The 26,661-nt window shown below is 34.9% G+C and overlaps 1 protein-coding gene across 1 annotated transcript in view; it reads left to right on the top strand.

Annotated features, from left to right (window-relative positions):
• LOC126366755 (uncharacterized) overlaps positions 1–26,661 on the top strand; it is a 48,536-nt gene that overhangs the window by 7,162 nt on the left and 14,713 nt on the right. Inside the window, exon 2 of the mRNA XM_050009996.1 lies at positions 5,091–5,146. Coding sequence (XP_049865953.1) covers positions 5,120–5,146 — 27 coding nt within the window. The 5' untranslated portion in view covers positions 5,091–5,119. The remainder of the gene's footprint in view (positions 1–5,090; positions 5,147–26,661) is intronic.

Here is a 26,661-nt window from a genome sequence, read left to right as displayed (position 1 = left end):
TCTCGTGATTTGGCCGAGACTTAAAAAATAAAAGATGATATAATTATGAAAAGTATGATAATCTTGTCATACTCTGCCCATTCGTAGGTTTAAACTTCTTGATAGACTATCTTTCAAATAAATGGTAAGTATAACTTCTAGATCTGCAATACAAAAATATCGACAGCCAATCTGCAAATGATGGAACTTTAACCATCGTTATCTGTTTTGAAGTCTATTCCGAAGAAAAGTAGCAAACAGTGAGATCTTCCTACTTACTAGGTTTCTAAATATCTCCACTGGCTGACCAGTTTTGTGCGTTCCACTCTAGTCTACTTAAGCATAGAAATACCCTGATACCGATCTGTCTCATAAAAGCGTGTTGCAATTCAATGTCAAGGTTTTACCGGTGACCTTTTCAAGTCTATACAATTGTTTTCTAATTGTTATCTGTTTGTTTTCTCACGCTTTAAAACTAATATTGATTATTCACGACGAACTAGAAAAATGCATTAAGATCTTAGAAAGGATGTGACGTCATTGAACTGTGTATTGAAAATGATTTATGACGACGATAGACGCGAGCAAGATGCTGTATAATAACTTAAATATTTAAACATAATTCAGGTATAAAATAATGTTTCTTGTGCAAGTAAACATTGCATTTTAGGACGCCTTTCAGCAAACTCTCAAAACTGAAAACTCTCAAATAAGTACTATATTTTCAAGTAAAAAATATTCTCTGGTTTTGTCACATATCACACTATACCACAAACCATAATAAAGCTAATTATAATCAATTTTAGCCTTAGACTCATATCACAATAAGAAATATTTACCGTCAGTTTTATCTTAGCCGTTGCCAAATAATTTCGGACTGCGCACGTAGAATGCAAAGTGCCTTCACTTCAATGTCGCGAGGCGCCGCCGGCGAGGCATAGAGGCACCACGCGTGTCTCGCGAGCCATACTGCCTTACACATTGCGAGCTATACACCCACGGCGACCTTGCCTAACTAGAGCACAATGCTTAGACCTACCGACCACAACAATCTGATGTGCACATGGCTCTGGAGTTGAGCGACCGAATGTTATCAGGTTGGTAAAGAGAGTTGTAACCTACATCAAACAACAAACAAAACAGTTTTGTTTTAAAGTTAATGTTAAAATCCGTATATAAAGATAAAAAAATACAATAAACTGTTAAATAAATAAATAAATCATTGAAATTCCTGTGAGGGTGATATATTATTTATACAAAAAACTTTTGAATAAAATAAATAGAAATAGAACTATATAGACTAATATAATATGACTGTAATCTTCGAAAAATTCACAATTTAAAATATATTTTTTACGCTCGTAATAATAAATTGACACAATTTAGTCCTCAAGTTACGTCCAATTCACATCACACCAAATCAAGTGACCTTTTGTTATTAAACAGGAACAGGAGGCAAAAATGAGAAAGTTGTTGATTGTTATGCAATAATATAGATGCCTTTATAAATGTCGACGTAAAGTAAATCAACGAGAAACAATGAGCGACTGGCTCATATTTGATTTGACGGATCTTGATGGCTCTGAGATAAGCAACTAAATAAGACCACACAAGTCTTAAAACATTTTTTAATTAAGCTCACTAGCTTTATAGCAAAAACAAAAATGTATATTTTAATATTAAATAACTTTACTTATTATTAAGTAGTAATTGTTGCTTTAATAGTAAGTTTTAGACACATTTCTAGTGAATATAAAAAACTAAAATGTACTTAAGTGTTCTCATCCTGAGCATGACATAGAAGTCAACTAAGGGCTATGGCCCTTAGTCACTAGGACACCAACACCACAGTCGCGCCACCAAAAAATGTACGCGACAAAATGTAACGAAGTCAAAAGCAAACCCATCTTAATTAAAAAAACGTTTATACAATGAGGAACTATCCAAAAAAAGTACAATAGATGGCGCTGTACAGATTTCCCTCTGTTTAACCATCTAATTTCATGAATAACAGACATATACACCTCTTATATTCGTTTTTGGATACCTACAAATGATGACCCTTGTTATTACACCCAAGCACAACACATCTTGCACCCATTATTATTCTGATCAAAATAAAGTGGAGCAATATAAATCCAAACATCAATTAAAAAATATTTTTATATATGCCTCTGACATTACATTATATTCTTGATTAATTTTATACCCGATTAATTAGAAAATAGGTAATTAACACGTTAAATCTGAACAGCGCCATCTACATTTTAAGGGAACGTGACCTGGAAATTTACTCATTGGTTACTTACATTTTGATGATGGCGCGACAATGGTATCCTAGTGAGATAGGTGGTCCAGTGGTTGAGCGTTGGGCTCACGATCCGGAGGTCTCGGGTCCGAATCCCGGTGGGGACATATCACAAAAAATACTTTGTGATCCCTAGTTTGGTTAGGACATTACAGACGGATCACCTGAATGTCCGAAAGTAAGACGATCCGTGCTTTGGAAGGCACGTTAAGCCGGTGGTCCCGGTTACTACTTATTGTAAGCACATAGTCGTTACATGAGTCATGTCAGGGGCCTTTGGCGGCTCAATAGTAACCCTGACACCAGGGTTGATGAGGTTGGTAATCCACCTCACAACCCACACGATAGAAGGTCGTAAAAGGGTCGTGTTTAAAAAAAACAGTTTATTTATGTATTAAGTAGTTAAAATAATAAACCCTTCAACTTTATAATATTGCCACTGAGGTTTTTTCCCCTATGCCACTCAAAGACAATCACTATGTCATCTAACCATCTGTCCAAGTAATTATCTCATAAAAACGTGATGTAATAGATATGAGGACAAAATCAAAACATACAAGTATGCGCAACCACCGCCCACAGCTAACCTTGCTTGCTCGCGACTTATCTGGAGCACAACAAGCACTTAACAAAAACAATCGTACAAAAAAATGCATTAACATATCAAATGTCACAGTGCCACTGACTTCTAGTGACAACCCGATTAACTCTAGCCATAGATGCGGACAATTAGGACGCGACTACAAACATTTAAGGCCCCGATACCGACCCAGCAGTAGTGGTCGATAATTTCCCTCATTTGGCACTTATTGTCATTCATTATTAAAATAAACTCCTCTCAGACGAGACACTCAAGCCTGTTGTCTTAAACTTTTGTACCAGGTGAGAGCCCTCCAGAGAAGAGGAGGAGCTCGGTGGCGCAGCGGTTAACGCGCTCGGTCTGCGATTGTTGAAGTAAAGCAACTTTCGCAAAGGCCGGTCATAAGCTAGGTGACCACAAAAAAAAAGTTTTCATCTCGAGCTCCTCCGTGCTTCGGAAGGCACGTTAAGCCGTTGGTCCCGGCTGCATTAGCAGTCGTTAATAACTATCAATCCACACTGGGCCCGCGTGATGGTTTAAGGCCCGATCTCCCTATCCATCCATAGGGAAGGCCCGTGCCCCAGCAGTGGGGACTTTAATGGGCTGATAATGATAAGAGCCCTCAGCACTCCCCATTTGCCTGGCCAACTAGCTAATGCCAAGATGGCATTGCCATCTGAGGTAAAACAATAATAAGACGTTAAAAATAAAAAACAAAAAACTGACTTCCAGTCTCCCACATATGATTAGACATGACTGACGATAAAATCCGTAACGTAATATGTCTTACATATTATGATTGAAGATACGTCAGTAATCATATCAGTTATACAGACATACATGGCGAGGTTTTCAACTTGTAACCTTGCCACGGGCTAGGGTTCAATAACTTGATCTTGAAACGTGCAAATACAATTTGGCTAGATGGAATATTAATATTAAATTCAATAAATAATAAGATTTCATATTTTCTTTCGAACTTAAACTGGTCTGTGATGGCATAAACTAGTATCTTTATTATATGCATGTATAAGGATGGATACTAGTCATACAGAGTACTAAAGAAAAGACATTTAAGTAGAGTACGATAGCTGAAGATATGATGTTCTTGAGACTTATTGTAGAAATTATATAGAGCATAACGAATATTGGAATTTGGAATCCATTAGGGAAAAATACCAAAAATATTTAAATTAATATTTAAAAGAAAACTAAATATTGAATTTAATATTTATTATCCCTGCTTTCATTATAATTATTAAACTTAAACGTGTGTGCGGTAGGCTCACGATCTGGAGGTCCGGGTTCGATTCCCGATGGGAACATTGTCGAAATCACTTTGTTAGACTGTCCTTTGTTTGGTAATGACTTTACAGGCTTGAATCACCTAATTGTCTGAAAAAATAAGTTGATTCCGTGCTTTGGAGGGCACGTTAAGCCGTTGGTCCCGGCTATTAGCCGTAAAAACACCTGCACCAACCCGCAGTGGAGCAACGTGGTGGAGTATGCTCCATACCCCCTCCGGTTGATTGAGGGGAGGCCTGTGCCCAGCAGTGGGACGTATATAGGCTATTTATGTATGTTAAACTTAAATGTAACGAATAATTCACACTTTAGTTATATATAGCTTTAAAGTCTCAATTCATATAAAGCCTTTTAAAATATATTTCTTGTGAGGTGCTTATAACAACTTTTACTGATCGGAGTGTTTTGAAAGTTGGCCATTTTACGACAGCGTCCAAACAATCTAGCAATTTGATCTAAGTGCCTCAGATCATTTCTAACGATGCTAGTTTTGTAATCATAAATTACTTGATACTAATACAATTTATTTTACATAACATTAGTAGTTACATAGTGTCCTAAACCTATATTGATTATTACATACTATAAGAATGCAAATGGAATTCCATAGTCTCTGCTTACCCAGGTGCTACTACCAATTATATTTCCGCGTTAATTAGTTCCTACATACATTTGAATACGTACATCATGTCATTATGGAAGCGTAGGCGATTGATAAATGTAGATGAAACAAGAGTATGTCATGATCGAAGCAAATGGAATTCCATAGCCTCTGCTTACTCTGGTGGGAAATAGGGTTGACTTTATGTATGTATGTTTATGGTAGTACTAATGTTATCACCGCTTTAAATTGTGTATTTGTAATTAACTTAATTAAATTAGTACCCATCTGTGATCGGTGATTTTTTTTTGTTTCAGACACGCCTACCACAACACTGTAATGAAAAATGTTTAAACAAGAAATTCTTTTGCTGGTAAGTGCTTCTTTTACAACATTTTTCACCTTTTGCAAAATAAACGAAAAATATTACCAACCGGGTCATTACTTTTCCATACAAAAGACATCAACGCGCTTGTGGTGTTATAAATCATTCGGTAAAAAATATAGTATATAGTGTAGTTTAGATTTTTGTCAAAATAGTAAATAGGTAAGAACATATCTTACACAGTTTATGGAACGTATCCCACTGTCGGGCACATGCCTCCCCCAATAAATCGGAGGGTAGTTGGGAGAAGTTAATTTAATTTTGTTTCTTGTATTAAATCATTCAAGAAATAAAACTAAAGCCAGGCCCATGTTAAGGATTAAGTCAACGACATATGTGATAGAGGTGACCCTGAGGAGAGTTATAATAATCATAGCTTAATATTTTAAAAGTTTTGTTTGAGAGCCCATATATTATTCCTATTGAAAGGAATTCTTTCAAAACATTAAATGTACCCATTAGTTATTAAGTGATCCTTTGTAGAGAGAGAAAAAAATAAAATAATAATAAAGGTTTCTATTTTGGGTCATCTCGCCATACTTATATAGATATTTTTATGCCCAGTAATTTCGTATTACAACCATTGTTTGTGTTTTCAAATTAAGTCCAATTCCTTGTAATAATTTGCTTTGGAGACTATATATATTTTATATACACACATACAATCGAATAGCAAAAGTCCAGTCACTGATCCCAGCGAATTATTTGTAAACAGTGGTGAAATTATGAACCATTACTTGTCATAATTATACAATTTTTAGTCTATTATAGAAACGACTTATAACCAGGAGGTCTTAAGTGCAACCAATTAACTTATTACTTTGCAAGAAATTGGTTGGACTTTTGCAGCTTATAATACGGTCACGAGTACTAATATGTCTACACTTTGAAACCATGTCACATTACCTTTTTTGACAAATTAAACCGTAAGTCTCATTAAATGTCCAATATGATAGTGCAACAGGGTTCTAAACTGGGTACATGATATTGCTCATGACTGTACATAGGATAATGTGTATGTGTGTGTGTGTGTGTGTATTTCAAGCCATAAAATAGATAAATATCTGTTATTACGTTTATCTAAAAATGGGGTAACACATACTAAACAAAACTACGTATATACATCTAATCTAGCCTATTATTTATTAGGGCGGAAGGCAAGAGGGAAACCACTGCCCTATTTTTCCCTAAAACTAGCACGGAGAATGCTGCACCGATAAGAGCGTGGCTCATAAATTACTGATGATGAGCCTATTCGATCCCACTCCTGAGCAAAAGTCTCCGCTTGATTTTTCCACTCATCTCTTCTTTGTGCGATCTCCGGCCAATCCCTCCGATAAGCATTGAGGTCGTCGCACTATCTTTTACGAGGTCTGCCAAACTTCTATAACCGCCTTGAGATATCCAATGGATAACGACTTGTGACACACAGAAATATACAACAAAATCAAGAGCAAATATATAGAAAATTAAAGCAGAATTTGCACAACATGCGCTGAGATATTACACTACTAAGATACTTGACATAAATAACGAAATATATAAACAACTTGCTGGCAAAATCTGTATCATATAATAATATGATTATATTTATTGCTAATAAGTTGATTAAAATAAAAAAAAAGATTATTAAATCCTTTTTACAGCAAAATTTTGTAATAAGCTCAAGGTGGTTAGCAAGTTGTAAAACTGGTCACACTTTGATTCCTCGTTTCTACACACAGAAATTGCTGCAGAGCTACCGTGACATGCAATCCTGCGCATCTACGTTTGACGGCCAATGTGGTAAATGTCGTCAAATGTCATGTAGAACAAACTTAGTATTTTTCGCGGGTTATCATTACAAAGTCTAACCAAACATTGGCCATGCTTGGTCGTTACACACTTCTTTTAGAAACAGGGTCCATATTTTTACATAAAAACATGCGACCTACTGCTGGGCACAGTCCTATCCTCGCTCAACGGGAGGGGTTATTGAGTATATGCTCCAGAGTTTTTTTTTTAATGGAATACTATTTAATTACTTATTTGCAAAATAATGATTCGTCACGCGTTGGTCCAGTTGGCAGGGCGGGGGAGGCAGACAAACACTAATTAGCAACTGAATCAGCTTGATTGACATTAGTGTCCGCCACAGTTGTCTCACCGCTCACATAGCTCAGGCGGTGACAACTTGTGCGTGGACTATGAACAGAAAGCTTGTTAAATCGTGGCTCCTTAGTTTAGACTTGTGAGCATGACGCAACAAATTTTCTAGCACCAAAACCATCAAATCGCACTAGGTATGCTGTGTCCAACGTGATTGAGCAATGAAACAACAATCAAAATGTTTCGTTCGTATTGAGAGTCATGTGTCTGTTGGGAAGTAATTTGTCTCCGCATGCCCGAACGCTTTATTGCCCGTAAACGAATGTTTCCAATTTATTTCAGTATCAACGTGCAGTCAACCAAACGACTAGCATTTTATAGCCTCCGACTTCCTTCTTCTTTATATTTTGCATGCGTGATGTAATAATATAGACATGAATTTCTCTTTTTTGTGTTTAGTCATCATTCAATGTGGTCTACACCACATCTATGCGGTAACGTACTGTAACGACTTACATATTATATTATATTCTATTTCGAAAATTATTCACTAAAGATTTGATGTCGGCTTTTTTTACAGAAATTTAATAAAGACGTAGTCTGCACTATTGACAAGGTAATATTATTTTATATTACAAAAACAACTCCACTATAATAATAAAGGGCTGAAATGAATTAATTACTTCATGTTTTTTAAAGTATTTTTTTTTAATTTGCTGACTGACGTCTTTGATATTTGACTACAGTAAAATGTTATACAAAATTATTTTGCAAGCTTATATGTGTAGTTTCCTATTGAACTCGTCAAGACGTACCCGGAATTCCGATTAATAATACGTGTTTTCCGTCATATTTCAAAATTAAGACACAACAGACAGCATCACGATTCTTGTTAATTTCTTAACAAAAACTTATACCGGACCTTAGGAAACTCGTGGTACAATATTTTTTTTAAATTGTAATTGTGACTAACTCTATAATAATAAATGAGTTTTTCAGGATCAATTCCCGGTGTGCACGCCGGTTGTGCCTTCAGGCCGCAGGAACAGCAACCCCAATGTACCCTCATATGATCCCTACATACCAAGATCCCACTCTGTATTTTACAATTGCACCAACCTAATATGCGAACCAATCAAATTGCTCTCCATAACCCAAGTAACTGATCCAAACCTCAAACTCAAGTCATGTTTCCAACACTCGCCTGGTAAATTCGACTGCGAACCTATTAGATATAACTACTTCAAGAACCTTGATAAATTACTGTTCCTTAGAAGTAACATCCCGAATAAGAGTTTCTATGTAGTTGACTGTTTAATATACTTGGATAAAAGTCGCGTATGTCATGAGAAAGACGAAGCCATACCCCTAGCCGTTGGACTGAACGCCATCGCAACTAAAGTTAGACCAAAAGAAGATAACGTTCTATCTCAAGAAGAGTTTATATGTGAAGAATCTGACATTAAACAGGTGAATTGTGACCTGGATCCCTTCGTCCCCTTCGATGACGGGTTAAAATTAAAACAATTTGTCGCAATCAGCGGAGATATTCTATTAAAATCAGGAACCTATGCTGTGATATTAAAACGAAATTGTGTGGATAGTTGGTGCGGCTACAGTGGTAGTGTATCGCCCTCAAGAAGAACGTGGTTCGAAAGATATGATCCTCCGGGTGGCAAAGTCTTCCGATGCTACTTCGCAAAACATCAACAAATTTGCAAGATGATAATTGATGACCCCAGGTCGGGTTATTCTAAATCAGGACGAACTTACGCGTGAAAATGTATTTTATTACTAAGTTAATATGAATAAACAAATATTATTGATTTTTAGTATTGTTTTTTAAATAGCTCGACGTCGTTGGGGCATGTAAATCAATCTGACTCAATACATTCGTATGGAAGTAGCACGTTGCGCTGCGTTGCGATACGCTCTGTTACCTAACATTCAAGATGAATTTTAGATAATGCAGTCTTTTGTATACGTAATCTTGAAATTCGATCTTTTTAGTTGGTAAATAATCTACAATAATTTGATAATACTAATAGATTTTGGCATATTTTTTATGTAGTGGGTTAATTAGCCGTAATTCAGTTAAGACAATGAGTGTTATAACGAAGGGGATTAAGTAAGAACATTCGACCAGCTTAACAATGCTATAGTGTCTCCCACAATGCAGTAACTATGTGACAAAATTAAATATGTGACATTAAAATTTGAATGCGTGTGCTAATTATTTTGACCTAAACTTATACTAACTAAAAACGATATAAGTACTTAAAATATTCATTTCGAATCTTCATAATCAATAAAACCGCTCTTTTCATTTCTCTTTTGTTTTAAAATGAAATGAAAGTAAAGTATATATACTTTATTAGACACACACGAAATACAAAACAAAAGAGAAATGAAAAGAGCGGTTTTATTGATTATGAACATTCGAAATGAATATTTTAAGTACTTATATTAATTTTAAATATTTTTATTTTGTTTTTGCAGAGTATGCAATTATAATAATAATATTTATTTTATCAAGACAGTCTATCAAAAAATGTGTAAAATTAATGCAATTAACTCCACCTGTTCACAACTAACAGCTAAACAATGGCATGACAAGAACACCTTGCACTGATTTCTCCCACTAGGCGGTCCACAGTTCATTCCCAACTGATCTTTAGCTTAGATGTAAGTAAACATTTGTAACGAAAATCCTCGATAAAACTGCGGCCGCTTTTAGACAGGATGGCGAAAGGTTTTTGTATATGAACTATATAATATTTAAACGCATAAGTACCGTATCTGATTTAAATCAGGGATAGTAAAAACACCAGATACAATTTTGATTTACTGAATTTCGATTGCTTGTAAAATAATTTATGACTGGCACATATCAAAAAGGTAGATTACATGTAAGCTATGCATAGCTGATCATAATTTCAAAATAACACAAACACACTTTTTTAAGCTCACGGTTACATTCCAAATTGGGATTGGTATCTATGAATATTTAATAAATCTATACTTATATTATAAATGGGAAAGTGTGTGTGTCTGTTTGGTTGTCCGTCTTGCACGGCAAAACGGAGCGACAAATTGACGTGATTTTTTTAAGTGGAGATAGTTGAAGGGATGGAGAGTGAGGCTATTTTTCGTTTCTTTTAACCCCCCACTTACCTAAAATGGGGGGTGGAAGTTTGTATGAAACAACTCGCAATTTTCAAAGCAGAAATTTAGGCCCTGCGCAGACGACAGACTATCCGTGACGCACTTTTTAGTCTGTGAAAATATAACCTATGCAATTATATGCAGTAACGCGCCGGACTTTTTGCGCGTCGTGTGCGTTACTGCATATAATTGCATAGGTTATATTTTCACAGACTAAAAAGTGCGTCACGGATAGTCTGTCGTCTGCGCAGGGCCTTAAAACTTATTAAGCGGACTATTTGTGAGTAACAAGAAAATCGTGAATCTTTTTTTTTTTTAATTTACTGCCAACCCCTTTAAAGAAGGGGTGAAATTTTATATGGGACTTTTCGCATTTTCAAGGTAGGAAGCTATAAAAGAATGGGTACATTAATTAGAAAAGGGGGATCCGTGTTACCCCGAATTTAACGCGAGCGAAATGAAAAGGTTAGTAAGTATATGAAAAATAATATTATGGCTGAAACTCTCGTTAGTCGATTTGGGAATGAACCTCGGAAGTCCGCACACGAAACAAGGGTTTTGCGAACACAATACGCATTCTTGCCAGATACTAACTACTGGGAGATCTTGTTACTTGTAGATATATTGTTGTAGATAACCATTGCAGATTGCGGTCATACACCATACCTACCTATGCCACACATTGTGCAATCATAATATAAAAATATCTCCGATAATTACTAAGAAACTATTCATTGTAGTACCGATCGCGCTTAGTACCTATTCTCCCTCCAGTAATTATAAGGCATTCATCAGTGCAATCCAGATATTGATGTCATAGCAAAACACACGGAAAAAAAAAATATTTGTAATATACTATTGCAAGTCATTAATTAAATACAATAATTCAGAATAGGTACAGTCATGTCATGAGTAATATAATGTACCCACTTTAGGACTCTGTCGCACTAACCATATTTGACGTTTAGTCAGACTTACAGTTCAATTTGTCAAAAAAGTTAATGTGACATGGTACCAAAGTGTATACATACTAGCTTTTGCCCGCGACTTCGTCCGCGTGGCGTGTTATAAAAGAGAGTTTTTTTTCATACAAAAGGATTTTCCCGCTAATTCCTGTTCCCGTGGGAATTTCGGGAATTCCTTTCTTAGTGCACCTGTACGGTGCCTAAGCTACGTCCCATCCAAATTTCAAGTGCCTACGTTTAGCCGTTTAGGCTGTGCGTTGATATGTCATTCAGTCAGTTTCTCCTTTTATACAGGGTGGCCCAGAAGTTCAGGTTCAAAATGAAAAATTAGATAGAGGGGCTCATTAGCTACCAGAAACACCCCCATGTATGTTCAGCAATTATTTACGGTTTAGTAGATATGACCCATTTTGTACCTTTTTCTAGATTTTCTACCTTACTTCAGAAATAATCATTTTGTCGCTATCCCTTTCATAAGAATTATTTTATTTTACTTCACAACTATGCCTTAGGCTGTGTACCGCTAAATCAAAGATAAATCAAAGTCAAATCAAGTATAAAAAAAAAGTTATCGGAAGTCAAAGTGAGAATTCGACCAAAATTGTTACAGTTGTTAAAACTTCGCCGAAGAATAATAAACACATGAGATTGTCATGGACCCTGAAAGTATTTCTAAAAACTGCTCCATTTAATAGGTTTTTAGAAACATCCAAAAAAAGTACCCTTAATAAGGGCATAAAACTAAGTAATTAGCCCTCAAAGATTGCAAGACAGACAGATTTGAAGGAAAATTTGACATTCTCATACAATGTAGCTGCTTCTTTCTAACGTTGTTAGGTATAAGAGGTAATTTATCGTTATGAACATGCTTTTATAAATCGCTGCCACCTGCATAATGTATGCAAAATTATAAATAACCCTCTTAAGAACCAAACCCATTTGCCGCAAAGCTCTGAACCTCAAAGCAATTAAAAATAATTAAGCTAGGTTCACTTTATTAATTCCTTAGAAAACATAAAAAGTGACAGGACCTATAAAAAACACATGATTTTCAGTCTTTCAGCAATTGAGAATATACTTATTTAAAATACATTAATAAGAGTCCTACATAATCTAAACTATAAATGGACTGTAATCGGCAGTTTCTAAAACAGTTAGATATTACAATAGGCGGCCTTATTGCTAATGGAGCAATCTCTTCCAGGCGACCTTTAGGTACAGGAAATGAATTTAACAAAAGCTATCGGGATAGACAGTGCAAAATAAAAGTTAAATACTTTAAGTATACCTACATAAACAATATTAAAAGCAATATATACAAGACAATAAATAATGATTATAATAATATATACGTATGTACATACATACATAACTATGAAAAAGAGGAAAACATGATAGTACTATTATATATCTACTTTATAAAGAAGAAGATGTAAGAAAAATGGAGTAGAGAAAAGAATGGAATAGAGGAAAGTACTTATTCATTTATTTAATTTTTATTTCGTCTTCACTCACAAGTCACCACGACTTGTGCATTTATGTAATCCCTAAAATCTTTATATTGACACCTTTTGAAGGACCAGATTTTGCATTAGTTGAAACGTGAATCAAATAGCATTTATGAGGTCATTGATTGATTAATAAGCCCAGTGGGAAGGCTGTTTGGGCTAGAAGGTGGCGTGGGTGCTCCACCTAGGTAAAACATGCCCATATAAGGTCCATACATTAAAATTTTACGTAGGTTACCTCTATGCCGTAATTACCGGTTTGAAAGGCAACTTAATATTAAAGTACATACAGTTAAGTAGGCTATTGGTATTATAAATGTATGGAAACAGGAAAATCTTTCAAGGATAGATATACTTACCAAGAAGTGTAACGATATTTTATGCATAAGTTACATATTCACTACGCGCCTTTTGCTAATAAGTACTACTTGAAATGCATGGTGTTAGAGAAATCATAACGAAAACTTTGAGGGATGATTCAAACCATGATTGTAAGTTGATATCAAGTGGAATTTTTCGTCGCAAAAGTATGGATCTGAAAATAATTAAAAAACACACCAACTATTTAATGAATTTTTCGACAGAAAATTCCACTTGACATTAATTCGGAATCATGGTCTGAATCATCCCGCTCAGTATTCGGTACGATGTCCCTAATACCCTGTATGAGTAAGGGACGTATCTGCAGACTAATTATAACATTTCTACACTTAGATATAATTATTTATCACTAAAATCTATACTGCACGATACTTATGTCGTCAACGGATGTCAAGGTCAAAGAAGCTACTTAAAATATACATTTCACTGCTATAAGCATCGTTAACATACTTTTCTGTCTGCTTATTTCATTAATCGAAGCGTTGTTACGTCACGATAGCATAAATATTGCGAAACGAAAACGCCCTTTACTTATTGCGGTAAGAATAGTATCTCCTCAGGATATAAGGTAAGTAGTTGGTTGGTAAGACAAAAGGTGGAGTGACCAGTAAGAGGCAGGCTCGCAAGACAAAGCGAATGTGGAGCAAGTTATCGAGGCAGTACGCTAACTGACTTGCGTAACACTCGCCAGCTCGAACCAGGGTTGCCCATATATGTACGTGACATTATTATAATTTTTACAACGAGTTTTGCGATATGACATAGGTACGATAGTATATTAAAATGATATAACGTTATAATGTGAAAGTGTGTATGTCTGTTGCTTAATCATATTAATACGACTGCTCAATTGGCCCGACCATCGTTAAAATTATCACAAAAGCCTGAACTAACTAATTTTGAAACAGTTTATTTCAATGTAATTCAGAGAAAAACATAGGCACGTGTAAACCAGTAAGTAATAAACAAAAATATTCCCGATAACAAAATATATGACATATTGCGGATGTTTCTTCCCTGATATTCTGTTTATTATTTGTTATTGAAATAACTGTTCCAATAACAAGGATATAGTTTACTAATTAGAAGTGGAACAATTGTTACATTTAAGTACTTATATATTATGTTTTTAAAAGCATATTTATTATTCAAAAATATAACTTTATCATGTACATGCAAATAGCTATTGTTTTTCTAATAAATAATTACTAAAAACAATTACCTACACAAAGGAAAATTATAATAATGACACAAGTACCTATTTTCCTGTTTTTCGTATGTTTAATTACTGGAAATATTATTTGTGTAATATAACAATGGCTTTAATAAAAACATTCTAAAACGGATGTTTTCGAAATAAATGATTTTATATAATACTCGTACCTAGTATTTTATTGGTCAGTCAAATCAAATAGTTTTGATTTTATATATAATTAATTAATTTAAAATGACGTCATTATTTAAATAACAATGTATAAATTGTGGTTTTTATTTTCAATATTCTAGCAATTAAATTAAGGATAACTAGAAGTAAATGAGTCAATAACAATGTATGGATAAATAATGTAGATAAGAATTCTAATTATAAATGTTTTACAGGAAATATTGCCAGTTTCGAGCAAATGATAGAGTTTAGTAAGTTTAATAATTAATTAATTTCCTTAATTGTCTTCAAAACTCTAGTCACAAAAAAGTTTACAACGATGTTCATGATGGTTGACATATATATACATATTTGTACTATGTAGAAAAGGTAGATAAAATATAGTGGCCTTTTCTGAATATAGGTAGTAGTATAATATGGGTAGGTATTTATGTTTCATAAAAACACTTATTTGACATCTGGATTTTCACAACGCGTATTGCAAAACAAACCCATTGCACTTAAGCCTACTAAGTGCATTCGAGACAGTTAATATAAATAAAAAATGCGACAAAATAAAATACTTGAAAAATGTGAAGTGGCAGCCCTACAAGTATGCAGCGCTACTCTCAGTGACCACTAGGATACACCCACAAATCACAGCCGAAACCTGTATCTATACCGTATCTATTACACCGACCCACTTGCAAAACCACGATTTCTCACAATTTCCATCTATCTATACCTTATTAGGTAGTACTGTCCATATACAATTAATATTCCCCATCGCATAAGCATGGTTATGTAAGAAAATTGTGCAAATGTTATAAAAAAATCGATGTATTTGTACTAAAATCTGTCATAGCTTACATAGACAAACTCGTACCTATATCTACAAGATCAGGAAAAACATTTTATAAAGCATCTCGGATAAGCTCTCGCTTTTGATGATTGCAATAATAACTTTTATTGCTTTGTTATAGCACAGGAAATCCTACGAAATAATATTACTAGTTTTATAGCAAATTAGTAATGTAAAAGATCGAAATGTGTTAACCTCACGAATGCTAAGAATCGAGAACATCGAATAAATGCATGCATACATAATACTCACACATAAACTCACGCCCGGGATCGCTAATGGGGTGATCAGAGCCACAAATTGTACGATTAGAAGTTTTGTAGTCCATCTCCCATAGGTTACTTGACAACTAGTCAAACTTTTTAAGAAACCTCAAAACGAAAGTTTACTTTGGAGTTTGTATGGAAATACTGTCCTGTGACATCATCAATAAAATTATCATTATGAATGCCTGCGACTTGGGTTTTTGTACCTACATACTTACCTACACTTTCATTTCCGTCCGATCTGTTGCAGCTAGTCGTAATTTATTCATGCTTTGCAATCTCAAGTAAAAACAACTGGCCTAAGTGAAATCCTTTGCAATAATAGATACACGAATTATCTCAAGGCTGTAGTTTTTTGGTTATTATCTAAGAGAGGAAAATCGACGTCAGCAAAATTAAAGTCCAACTAAGGAATAAATAGATAAGATGAATGAATAGGTAAGTAATCCGTACTTCGGAAGGCACGTTAAACTGTTGGTCCCGGTTACTACTTACTGATGTAAGTAAGCAGTCGTTACATGAGCCATGTCAGGGGCCTTTGGCAGCTCAATAGTAACCCTGAAACCAGGGTTGATGGGGTTGGTAATCCACCTCACAACCCACAAGATAGAAGAAGAGGAATAAATAGAATTCAGTATGTCACATAACATACATAAATAATCTACGTATACGTGCCACCGCTGGGCACAGGCCTCCCCTCAATCGACCGAAGGGATTCTGCACCACGATGGTTGGTGAAAGTGTTTTGGGCTAATAGCCTGAGATCAACAGCTGAACATGTCATCCCAAGCACGGAACCAGTATGACATAGGTCTATGAATATAAGAGTTGTGTTTCTGTAAAGATTAAGATCATAAGTGTTTTTTAAGAAAAAAAATGGTTACAAAAAGCCATAAGCACATCCAACACGCTCTTGGCCGATTAATTTTATTGTCTGTGTGACTCACAAATGCGACACCGAAATTATTCCATCTCGTTTTTTAACAAATCGTAAGGTCGACCATATTCAAAAACAGCAATATTTCAACATATTTGTATATTGGTCAGATATTTTTGACGCACTTATAATTAATGACTAAATATAGGTAGGTATATATATGTATATATACAATGTCTGGCGAAACATATATCTATATTATTATCTAGAGAGAAAAAAATTAAGTGTCTAAAGAATCAAAAAATCGGCTAGGTTATACCTAATATAAGATAAGGGCGCTTTATGTTCAACGACATCCTCCCTTCTTAGAAGCCAACAGGTTAAAAATAAAGTGACTCGGTCTGTCCGTCTGTTACGCTTCACGCCAAAACTACTGAACCAATTTTGATGAAGTTTGGAGCACAGATAGATTAGGCTTTTTGAAAGAACATAGGATAGTTTTCATATCATTTAGGGGTGGAATTAACATGTAATGCGATAACAGAAATTCATGCGGACTGAGTCGCTGGCGGAATGCAAGTATTTAAATGAGATCTCAAATATCCGAATAGTGAAGGTCAGAACGCAGGTACGAGCGAGGAATTAGCACTACCAAATAAACCAGCACTTGGGACCAGTTGTCGTCCCTATATAAATTGAAAGCGATGACCGCCGATGTTGGTCTAGGTCACTTCATCGAGTAAGGCGCAAGTTAGAGGCGATGGCGATAGTCGGCGTGATTATATCGAGGGTTTCGGCCACACGTGGATAGACGTGGTAAGGTCAAAGCCCTCGACATGGCTCATGTAACGATTACTCACTTACACCAACAAGTAGTGACCGGGACCAACGGCTTAACGGGGACTTTGGCGGTTCAATAATAACCCTGACACCAGGATTGATGAGGCTGGTATTCTACCTCACAACCCACACGATAAGAAGAAGAGAGAATGCCCTCGACAAAACACGCGCCGCGCCCGTCACGGTTGCCGTGCCGCGAGGGCCGGCTATATTAACACCGATTATCGATAAATCCTTCATAAATTAAAAAAGTCATATTTAATAGGAACATAAGAGGCAATAAGGCCGCCAGATTGTTCTGTATCTTTCATCCATGTGTGTAAAACTTGTTTCGTATATTGTGTGCAATAAAGTATATTTGTATTGTATTGTAACATAATCTTTTCTTTTTTTAAATTAAATTAAACGGGCAACAATTAGATAGAAATTCCAAAACATGTTTCGATGTACCTACCTAATAAAAAATTACATACGCGTAAAAAAAACAAGTTCACCTCAAAGTAATGAACTCAAATATTAACTAATTGTAGATAATAAAATCCTTAGAATACATTTTTTAATGTGATTGCTATTATTATAAATTCGTTTATACAAAATATCACCAACGAACGTCCACTAGTAACTTGAGTCGGCGCGCGGGCAATCAAAATCACGCGCGAATCAAAACAAGCCGATAATACTTGGACAAGTCTGTAGCTTATAACTTATAACAAGGCCACAAATCCATCAGTAGCTAATCAATTGATGTCACAAGATCTTCAAGAACTGTTTAAACAATATTGGAGGATGTAACTTTGGTAGGTAAGTAGATATATCTGTTTACTGGGGATCATACTCATCTACGCACGGCCTCAAATTTTCTTGGATTTTCCTAAAATTTTCGAAAAAAACCACAATGCTTCTTATGAAAGCTGATAATAAAAACATACAACAAAAATAAATTGAGCCAAATCAAGCCAACCTCAAGTAACGCTCCGCCACACATGTGGCAATTCTTATACAGAATAAAAAACTAATCTTATTAATTCAGTATTTCTTCTTTTGTAAAAATATGTTATAAATCATTCTAGTGCCACATTACAAAAAGATTCGATTTATTTTTAAATCTGTATTAGTAAGAAAATTACTATTAGTAAGGTGTCGTTGAATAGTTAGTTTTTGTTTTTAAATGCAATACTCCCTCTGATCATGTAACCCAGCACTAGCGCCTAATGTATAAGCTTATATTCTCATAACAATTAGGCAATATTTGCAAGTCTAAAATGTACTTAATAATGCTCGTTTTACAATGGCGACTCTTGCGGCCAAGGTCGGTGCCATGGCATGCATGATGCGACGAGGCGACACATTTGCTTACTCTACGATTACCGCGACTGTTCTAGCGTGACAAATTTTTCTCTTTATTTCTTTATCATTTGAAAGTAAAATACTTATACAATCAATTGTTCATCAACTGTTGTTTGTTGAGCGCTGCAGATAGCGCCATATTTGTAGCCAAGTTTAATAAGAAGAATTGTTTTATTTATTAATTAAGAAAAATATTCGCATCAAAAATAATTTCGCTAGCAAAAAAGACAACAACTTTGTGAAACATGATTTTGTTTCTAGACTAAGAATAGAAATGACTACATTAGACTAAAGTCCGAATCTTAACTATTGATATATTTTATACTAAGCGTACTTAAATCAATAATTTATTAAGAAATATAACAAAAAAGACAAAAATCGTGGTTATTTATTTTATTAGTCGTTAATTCCGTAAAAACGTAAATAACCGCAAAAAAGACAAATATTTACCAGAATTCTGATTCATTACGTCTTACGTCGTAATTATTATTATAATCTGATGACTTGATACTAATTCCGCTATTGTTACGTACGTTCGGTCACAATAGTTCTCAAGCTGAGTGATTAATTGTGGAGTTGGAGTATGATAAGGGCATAAACACTTTAATTAAACAGTTGCCTTGTATCAAAGCTGACTGAGTACTCAAGGATCGCACACACACAATGCGTTATTCACACAAGGTCTGGCGGTACCCACGTTCGATCAAACCTAACATGACACAACAATTTACCAGCGCCCACAAATGACAAGCTTGATCATAAACAGCAGACAGAGTAAGGACACCGATAATAGCATAAAAACAATGAATGCAGGTCCAAAGAAAGAATGAAAAAAATATGATTAAATATGCAATTCGTTATCTTGCAAGTCAAGGTAGGAACCGCCTAATAAAATAAAGTTTTTCATCTTTTCTATCTAAAAAATAATAATAATAATAAGTACTCAGGTAGCGATGTAAAATGTTTTAAGTTGAAATACTTACATTGATAGATTAGAAAATCTTAATCATAGTAAAATTATAATGTATTCAAACGTATGCATGTGAGGTTAGGTAACTCGAGGTGTTAAAGACTATACATACATATATTGATATGTGCTAAACTAGTTACACTAAAAGCCGTGTGTGCGGAAACTGCTAACGAAAGAGAAGTTCGCTATTTAGCAGTAGTAATTAGCATTCGCACACTTTCCAAAAGCTGTTACAAACTTACTAGAACTGGCAAAAACTGGTAATAATAGCGGTGAATTCACCGCGGAGCTCTGCTGCAAATTCTACCTTCCGTAGGTACCTACTTCGTATAGGTAACAGAAATACATCAAGTGTTATACCCCGTTAACAATGATTTGATTATAATAATAAGTTAGACTTAAATAGTATTTTATGCAACAGTTGTATAAGAAGGGTCAAAAAATGCGAGTGGCGTGAGTTGCGATGTGAGCCTTGGCGAACATCGCAATAAGAGACGCCACGAGCATTTTTTGACCTAGTTATACAACGTTGCATACAATACTTTTTCTACGACGACGTAATTTTAAACGAAACACAAAAATTTCCAATTTATTTTCCAACGCGCGGGAAAATGGCGGCAAATGTATACTTTTTTTTTATAGTATATCTATGGCACCAAACAAAGTAAAGGTGCCAGTTTCCAGGTCAAAAAAAAAAACAACAACAATGCTTTTTTGGCGACATTATAGTACAGTTACACTTTGTAAACAATGCTTTTATAGGCCATAGAGCGTACACTTTTTCAAAGAGTTTAATTATGTATTTACTTATATTAGACTTTTTGGTTATTTAAATGCCAGATTAAAGTAGAGGAGTAGAAAAACAATATAATGTCCAAATATTCTAATCAAACTATTATTAAAAAGGCAAAATATTTATAATATATATCATTTTGTTTTTTTTTTTTCAATTATATTTATTTATTCAGAAACAATAATAATAAAAAAAACAGAATGTAAATCCACCACAGGCTTCGTCAGTACCAACATTCATATTAAAAAAAATAAAAATAAGGGAAAGCATATTCAATTCATACATAATAAAATCCGCACAAGCTTCGTCATTTTGTTATTTTATATATTTTTTTCTACTCCTCTACTTTAATCTGGCATTTAAATAACCAAAAAGTCTAATATAAGTACATACATAATTAAACTCTTTGAAAAAGTGTACGCTCTATGGCCTATAAAAGCATTGTTTACAAAGTGTAACTGTACTATAATGTCGCCAAAAAAGCATTGTTGTTGTTTTTTTTTTTTTGACCTGGAAACTGGCACCTTTACTTTGTTTGGTGCCATAGATATACTATAAAAAAAAAAGTATACATTTGCCGCCATTTTCCCGCGCGTTGGAAAATAAATTGGAAAATTTTTGTTTCATTTAAAATTACGTCGTCGTAGAAAAAGTATTGTATGCAACGTTGTATAACTAGGTCAAAAAATGCTCGTGGCGTCTCTTATTGCGATGTTCGCCAAGGCTCACATCGCAACTCACGCCACTCGCATTTTTTGACCCTTCTTATACAACTGTTGCATAAAATACTATTAATTGCTGCTTAGCAATAAGGCCGCCAGAATGTACTGTATCTTTCGTGTAAAACTTGTTTTGTATGTTGTATGCAATAAAGTACCTATATTTGTATTTGTTAAAATTCGATATTTGTCAGGGGTGTACCCAAATCTTATCCAAATCCGCTACTGGTTAGCGGTATTGAGAAAAAACCGCGTGAAACAATGTTATCAGTGAGTGACCGTGTCGAAGGTCGTCGAACAATGTTGTTGGCTTGTTGCTTCTCGCCTCGTTCGGGAAATTCATCCATCTGTACCGAGTCAAGGTTCGATTCGCGAGAACTTCTACATCAGACTCAATGTCACCAAACTAATCATTAGAACACACATCACACCGATCAATGTCAACTCCGATGTGATTTTAATACTATACAATGTTTAACTCAAGGTGTTATTGTTCCTGTTTGTTAAATAAAAGACGGCGTGTGGTCGATACCATATGTATTTCAGAACTGCGTAATGATATCTACCTACATACAAATATATGAAACGTTATAGAAATACCCACCACCTTCACCCTTAATAGTACTTACATAACATTCTTGTTTTACACCAAATGCTTATAAATACAAAGTTTTACTTTTACAAATACCCACCACTGTGTATAATTAACCGCTGACATTACTTTTAACTAGGCAACTTAAATAACCATAATCCTCCATCTTGACTTAATCTGCGACAAATCTCATTTAACATTTATGTTGTATTATTAAGTATAATGTCTCTCTACATTTTACTGCGCGCACGTCGTGATCTGTAACATTACTTATTGGGACATTGAGTTCAAAATCATTTGTCATTTGCATATTTAATGGTTGTAGCTGTAACATTACGCAATTGTTTGATTTATAACCGTTGTTGCACACGTCGCAGTCTCGATTCCCCGAGGTGTAAGTAATATTATATTGTAATTGCTCTAATTGGAGCATTCAGAAACGTAGCGATATACTCGTATTGCGAGAGGTGTGCCTAAAAGCCGTAGCTAATTCTAACTTGGTTTATTGTGGCATTGAAACTTACTCACTTTTGATACAATAGCCTGGTATTTAGTTCAATAGTGTAAAAACTGTCTTTATTTGGTAAGGCGAAACTGTTTGAAAGCTGTTTTTTTATGTTTCAAGCATAGTCTGGGATAAAGTGTTAACTTCAACCGTATAATAATCTGGTGATAAAGACAAAACGAGGTATATGCGATGAGTTATCTATACCAGTTTTTTACTCGTGTAGAAAGGTTACTCAATTTCATATTCAATTGAAATGCTTAGGCTTGACTGGATTACGTCAGTATCTTTCAAATCGATGATTAAATGCACCGGTGCGCATGCACTTGCTAATTATAGCAATCAAGAGACGTAAGCGCAGCAACCGGGTGCGTCGCATACAAAGCCTTAAGCCACGAATCTAGGCAGGTCACGAGCGTTTACGTAAAGCGACGACATAGTTCGACTGGTCCCGTAATGTCGCGGACGTGCTCTCCCCACAGCGTGGGTGAAAGTGGTCCTTCCTCGCTCGCCCTTACTCGGCCCGATTCGGTAACCTGACTCAACCACGCTTTTAGTTAGGACGTGAATCACGCACGCCATATCTGATCTCCAGATATACACAACGCCGTTTTCGTAAGCCAATGTCACGGCTTATAGGACTCCATATTGTCCTTGTTGTAAACAAGCTTGTTAGTTTAAACAAATATGGACGAAAAAATGGAGTTGTTGAAAATTGACCGGAGATGACCTTTCCTGATTAGAATATCACTCAAGATGCGTTTAATATTCTTCTTTTCTACTCTGATGTCTAAAAATATCCATTTTAAAATGATACAGTTGTTAAAATCGCATCAGTAATAATAAGATTATATAAACTAGATTGATAACCTCGGCATCATTTATTAAAAATGAATTACACTTTTTACAAAAAAAGACCGACTATTTTGATAAAATTTTATGTAAGTTTACTTTTTTTTTCGCATGTTCTTGTATGATAGATAATAGTCGTAAACTTTTCAAAGGAAAAGCACATAATAAACAGATACCCGTTTATCTGGGTCGGCCCACCCACCTACCGGATAATGGAAAGAGCCGATAGGAAACGTACGAGAGATCTCTTGATCGCATTGTCGCTGCTCAATGACGGTTAAATTGTGAGAAGTATTTATAATTGGCATTAGATAACGTTGTTTTGATTTTGGCACTATTGACTTGTCCGGTTAAAGTTTTCAATTAGAAAGCGCTGGAGGTTCGGGCACATGCCAATGTGTCGCAGGTTATTGTGTAACTTGTTGTGTAATTCAATATGTTAATGTTTCGGACTTCCGATCGGACATGTCAATTTAGCGACGTGCAATTGCACGTTTGTTAGTGTCGACGTTCTCCAATCAATTCTGGTCACGTTAGTTGCCATACAATTTGTCTCGTTAAAACGTGGACCGGTATACTGAGAGTACAATGAATGTCTGTTAGCACATAACGAGATCTGATACGTTCACGTTTTTAAATAAATCTGAGCAGGTGTGTGCGAAATCGAAGTTTGTAAACGGGGACAAAATAAATTGTGAGCAAGATCCGTTTCGTGAACGACTTAGTTTACCCGTGGACCATACTGCGTTGACCCAAATCGGGCACAAATTCACCAGTCACAAAACCAAGGCTGTAGCTTACTTACAACATAAAATGCATTAACCGATTCAATTAATCGGCACGCCCGTGCTTTATGGTCTCATTCGACGACTTTACTACGATATTAGACCACCGAGCCTAATTTATAATTAGTTTTTATGCCTCTCGCACACCACTCTATACTTTTATGTTACCAATTTTAATTTCACCTCAAAAATAATACTTAATTTCTATACAATATCAACACACCTACATGTTGTAGAAATCTATTAAAGTTGTAACTTTGTCTTGCTGGGTCTGCATGTCAACTGCGCCGCACGCGGCGGGAGTTATATCGAGGGCTTCAACCAATAGACGCAGCGATTGCTATCTACATAGATAGATGTCGTACATAAAATACTTAATTATTACTTTAGATACGTCAACAGCTATTTCTTCTTGTGGAATCCTTAGTAGTCTCTCCACCGTAACATAGCCCATACAATTACAGTAATATTGTATTTTTAGATGACTATGAGTATATACGTGTATCTACTGTTTCGATTCATGCATTATTTTTGGACATAAAATAAATCAGGCTAAGTATGTTTTGAGATTGGGTTCCGTTGCATAAATGTATAACATGAAATAGGTTGGTAGCTTGTCACACGACTATGAATTATTTATTTTATGAAACATGGTCTTAAATATTGACAGTTGTTTTCTTACGACTTTTAACATTGGTTATCTAATGCACAGAGGATTAGGGTCGTCAGATTATGCGTATGTATAATAAAAAGTGAAAACGATGTATTAATGTTACATTAGTAAATAACGAATAATATTTATTTATTACAATACTCGTAGCTTACGTATATTAACAAAGTAGTTACTTTACAATCAAAATATGGTTACCTTATTAATGATTGAATACATATTTTAAATAGATTTTCCAATCTTCTTCTTTTTCTATCATGTGGGTTGTGAGGTGGAGTACCAACCTCATAAACCCTGGTGACAGGGTTACTATTGAGCCGCCAAAGGCCCCTGCCATGGCCCATATAACGACTACCTACTTACATCAGTAAGTAATAACCGGGACCAACGGCTTAACGTGCGTGATTTTCCAATATTACTAACTTTATAAGTTGTATATATTATAAGTAATGTGTAAACAAAAATGTTATAGTTTTGTCTACTTTTATCTGGTAACACACGTTTACGCCCCAATTGATCTCATGTTTCAAGATAAATTTATAATGAAACAAACAATAACATTGTACATGTTTTATGTTAAGTACTCATAAAATACGATGTCAGATTATCATAAACGATTTGTTAAAACTAGATAAATTGCACTTGTGTTTCTTTTGATACGTACATAGTTGTTAAGTTATACAGGGTGTTAGTGACATCGTAACGAATACTAAGGGGGATGATTCAGGCCATGATTCTGAGTTAAAATCTCAAAATAATTAAAAAAACACAATTTTTTTTTATAAATTTTCCGACAGGAAATTCCACTTGATATCAACTCAGAATCATGGTCTGAATCATTCGTTACATTGTCACCAACACCCATACCTACTTGGATGGCTATCTGTATGTACTTGCACGGGGTGTTAGTCGTATTGAGAGGGATGATTCAGCTTATTATTCTGAGTTAATATCAAGTAGAATTTTCCACCACAAAAGTATAGAATTAAAAAGAATAATTCAGCGACGGAAAATTCCACTTGATATTAACTCAGAATCGTGGTCTGAATCATCCCCCTTAGTATTCGTTACGATGTTACTAACACCCTGTATAGTGAAAGAATGTATTACGGACTAATGTCCATATAAACGTCGCGATATCTTACATGCTTAATGATTGTAATGATTAATTGACTATGACTAGCAATAAAGCATATTTTGTGAGTTACGTTTTTGGAAAGGTACCTAATTCGTGTTACCATAATATTACATTATAAATACTTATTATGCAGTTCTATTCAAACAAGTCCAAATTCGCGGCATTGCGTATGTCGTATCGCTCAGAATACAATAAGCCGGTCACAGGAAGGTAGGTCGACATGCGGTGGCCATTAGGGCTGCCAATGAGGGATTTTCCACGCTACTTTCATCAAAAATAATATAAATTGCGTTGTACAGCTTTAAAGTGATAATTACCTATGTTCTCATTACTTGGGTACATTTATTCCAAAATACAATGTATTGGCAGAAGCATATTATATAAAAACTAGCGACACGCCCCGGTTTCGCTCGGGTGCAAAGCTGAGGAAAAAAATAAATTATTTACGACATCACATTAAAAACCTCAAAAATAATAGTATTTTTCCACTATTTAATGGATGTTATTGAACATAATATAAACCTTTCTCTTGAATCACTCTATCTATTAAAAAAACCTCATCAAAATCCGTTGCGTAGTTTTAAAGATTTAATCGTACATAGGGATATAGGGACAGAAAAAGCGACTTTGTTTTATACTATGTAGTGATAATTTTTGCCCGATATTTGGATCACATTATGTATAGAATTACGTTACTACCTATATTGCTTTTCTTTATTTTGATCAGAAAAATAATGAATGGAAGATATAATTGTGCCTGGGTGTAATAACAAGGGTCATCATTTATACCCAAAAACAAATATAAAAGATGCATATG

Source organism: Pectinophora gossypiella, chromosome 5 (genome assembly GCF_024362695.1).
Source record: "Pectinophora gossypiella chromosome 5, ilPecGoss1.1, whole genome shotgun sequence".
NCBI lineage: Eukaryota > Metazoa > Arthropoda > Insecta > Lepidoptera > Gelechiidae > Pectinophora > Pectinophora gossypiella.
This window is presented reverse-complemented; position numbering and strand designations above follow the sequence as displayed.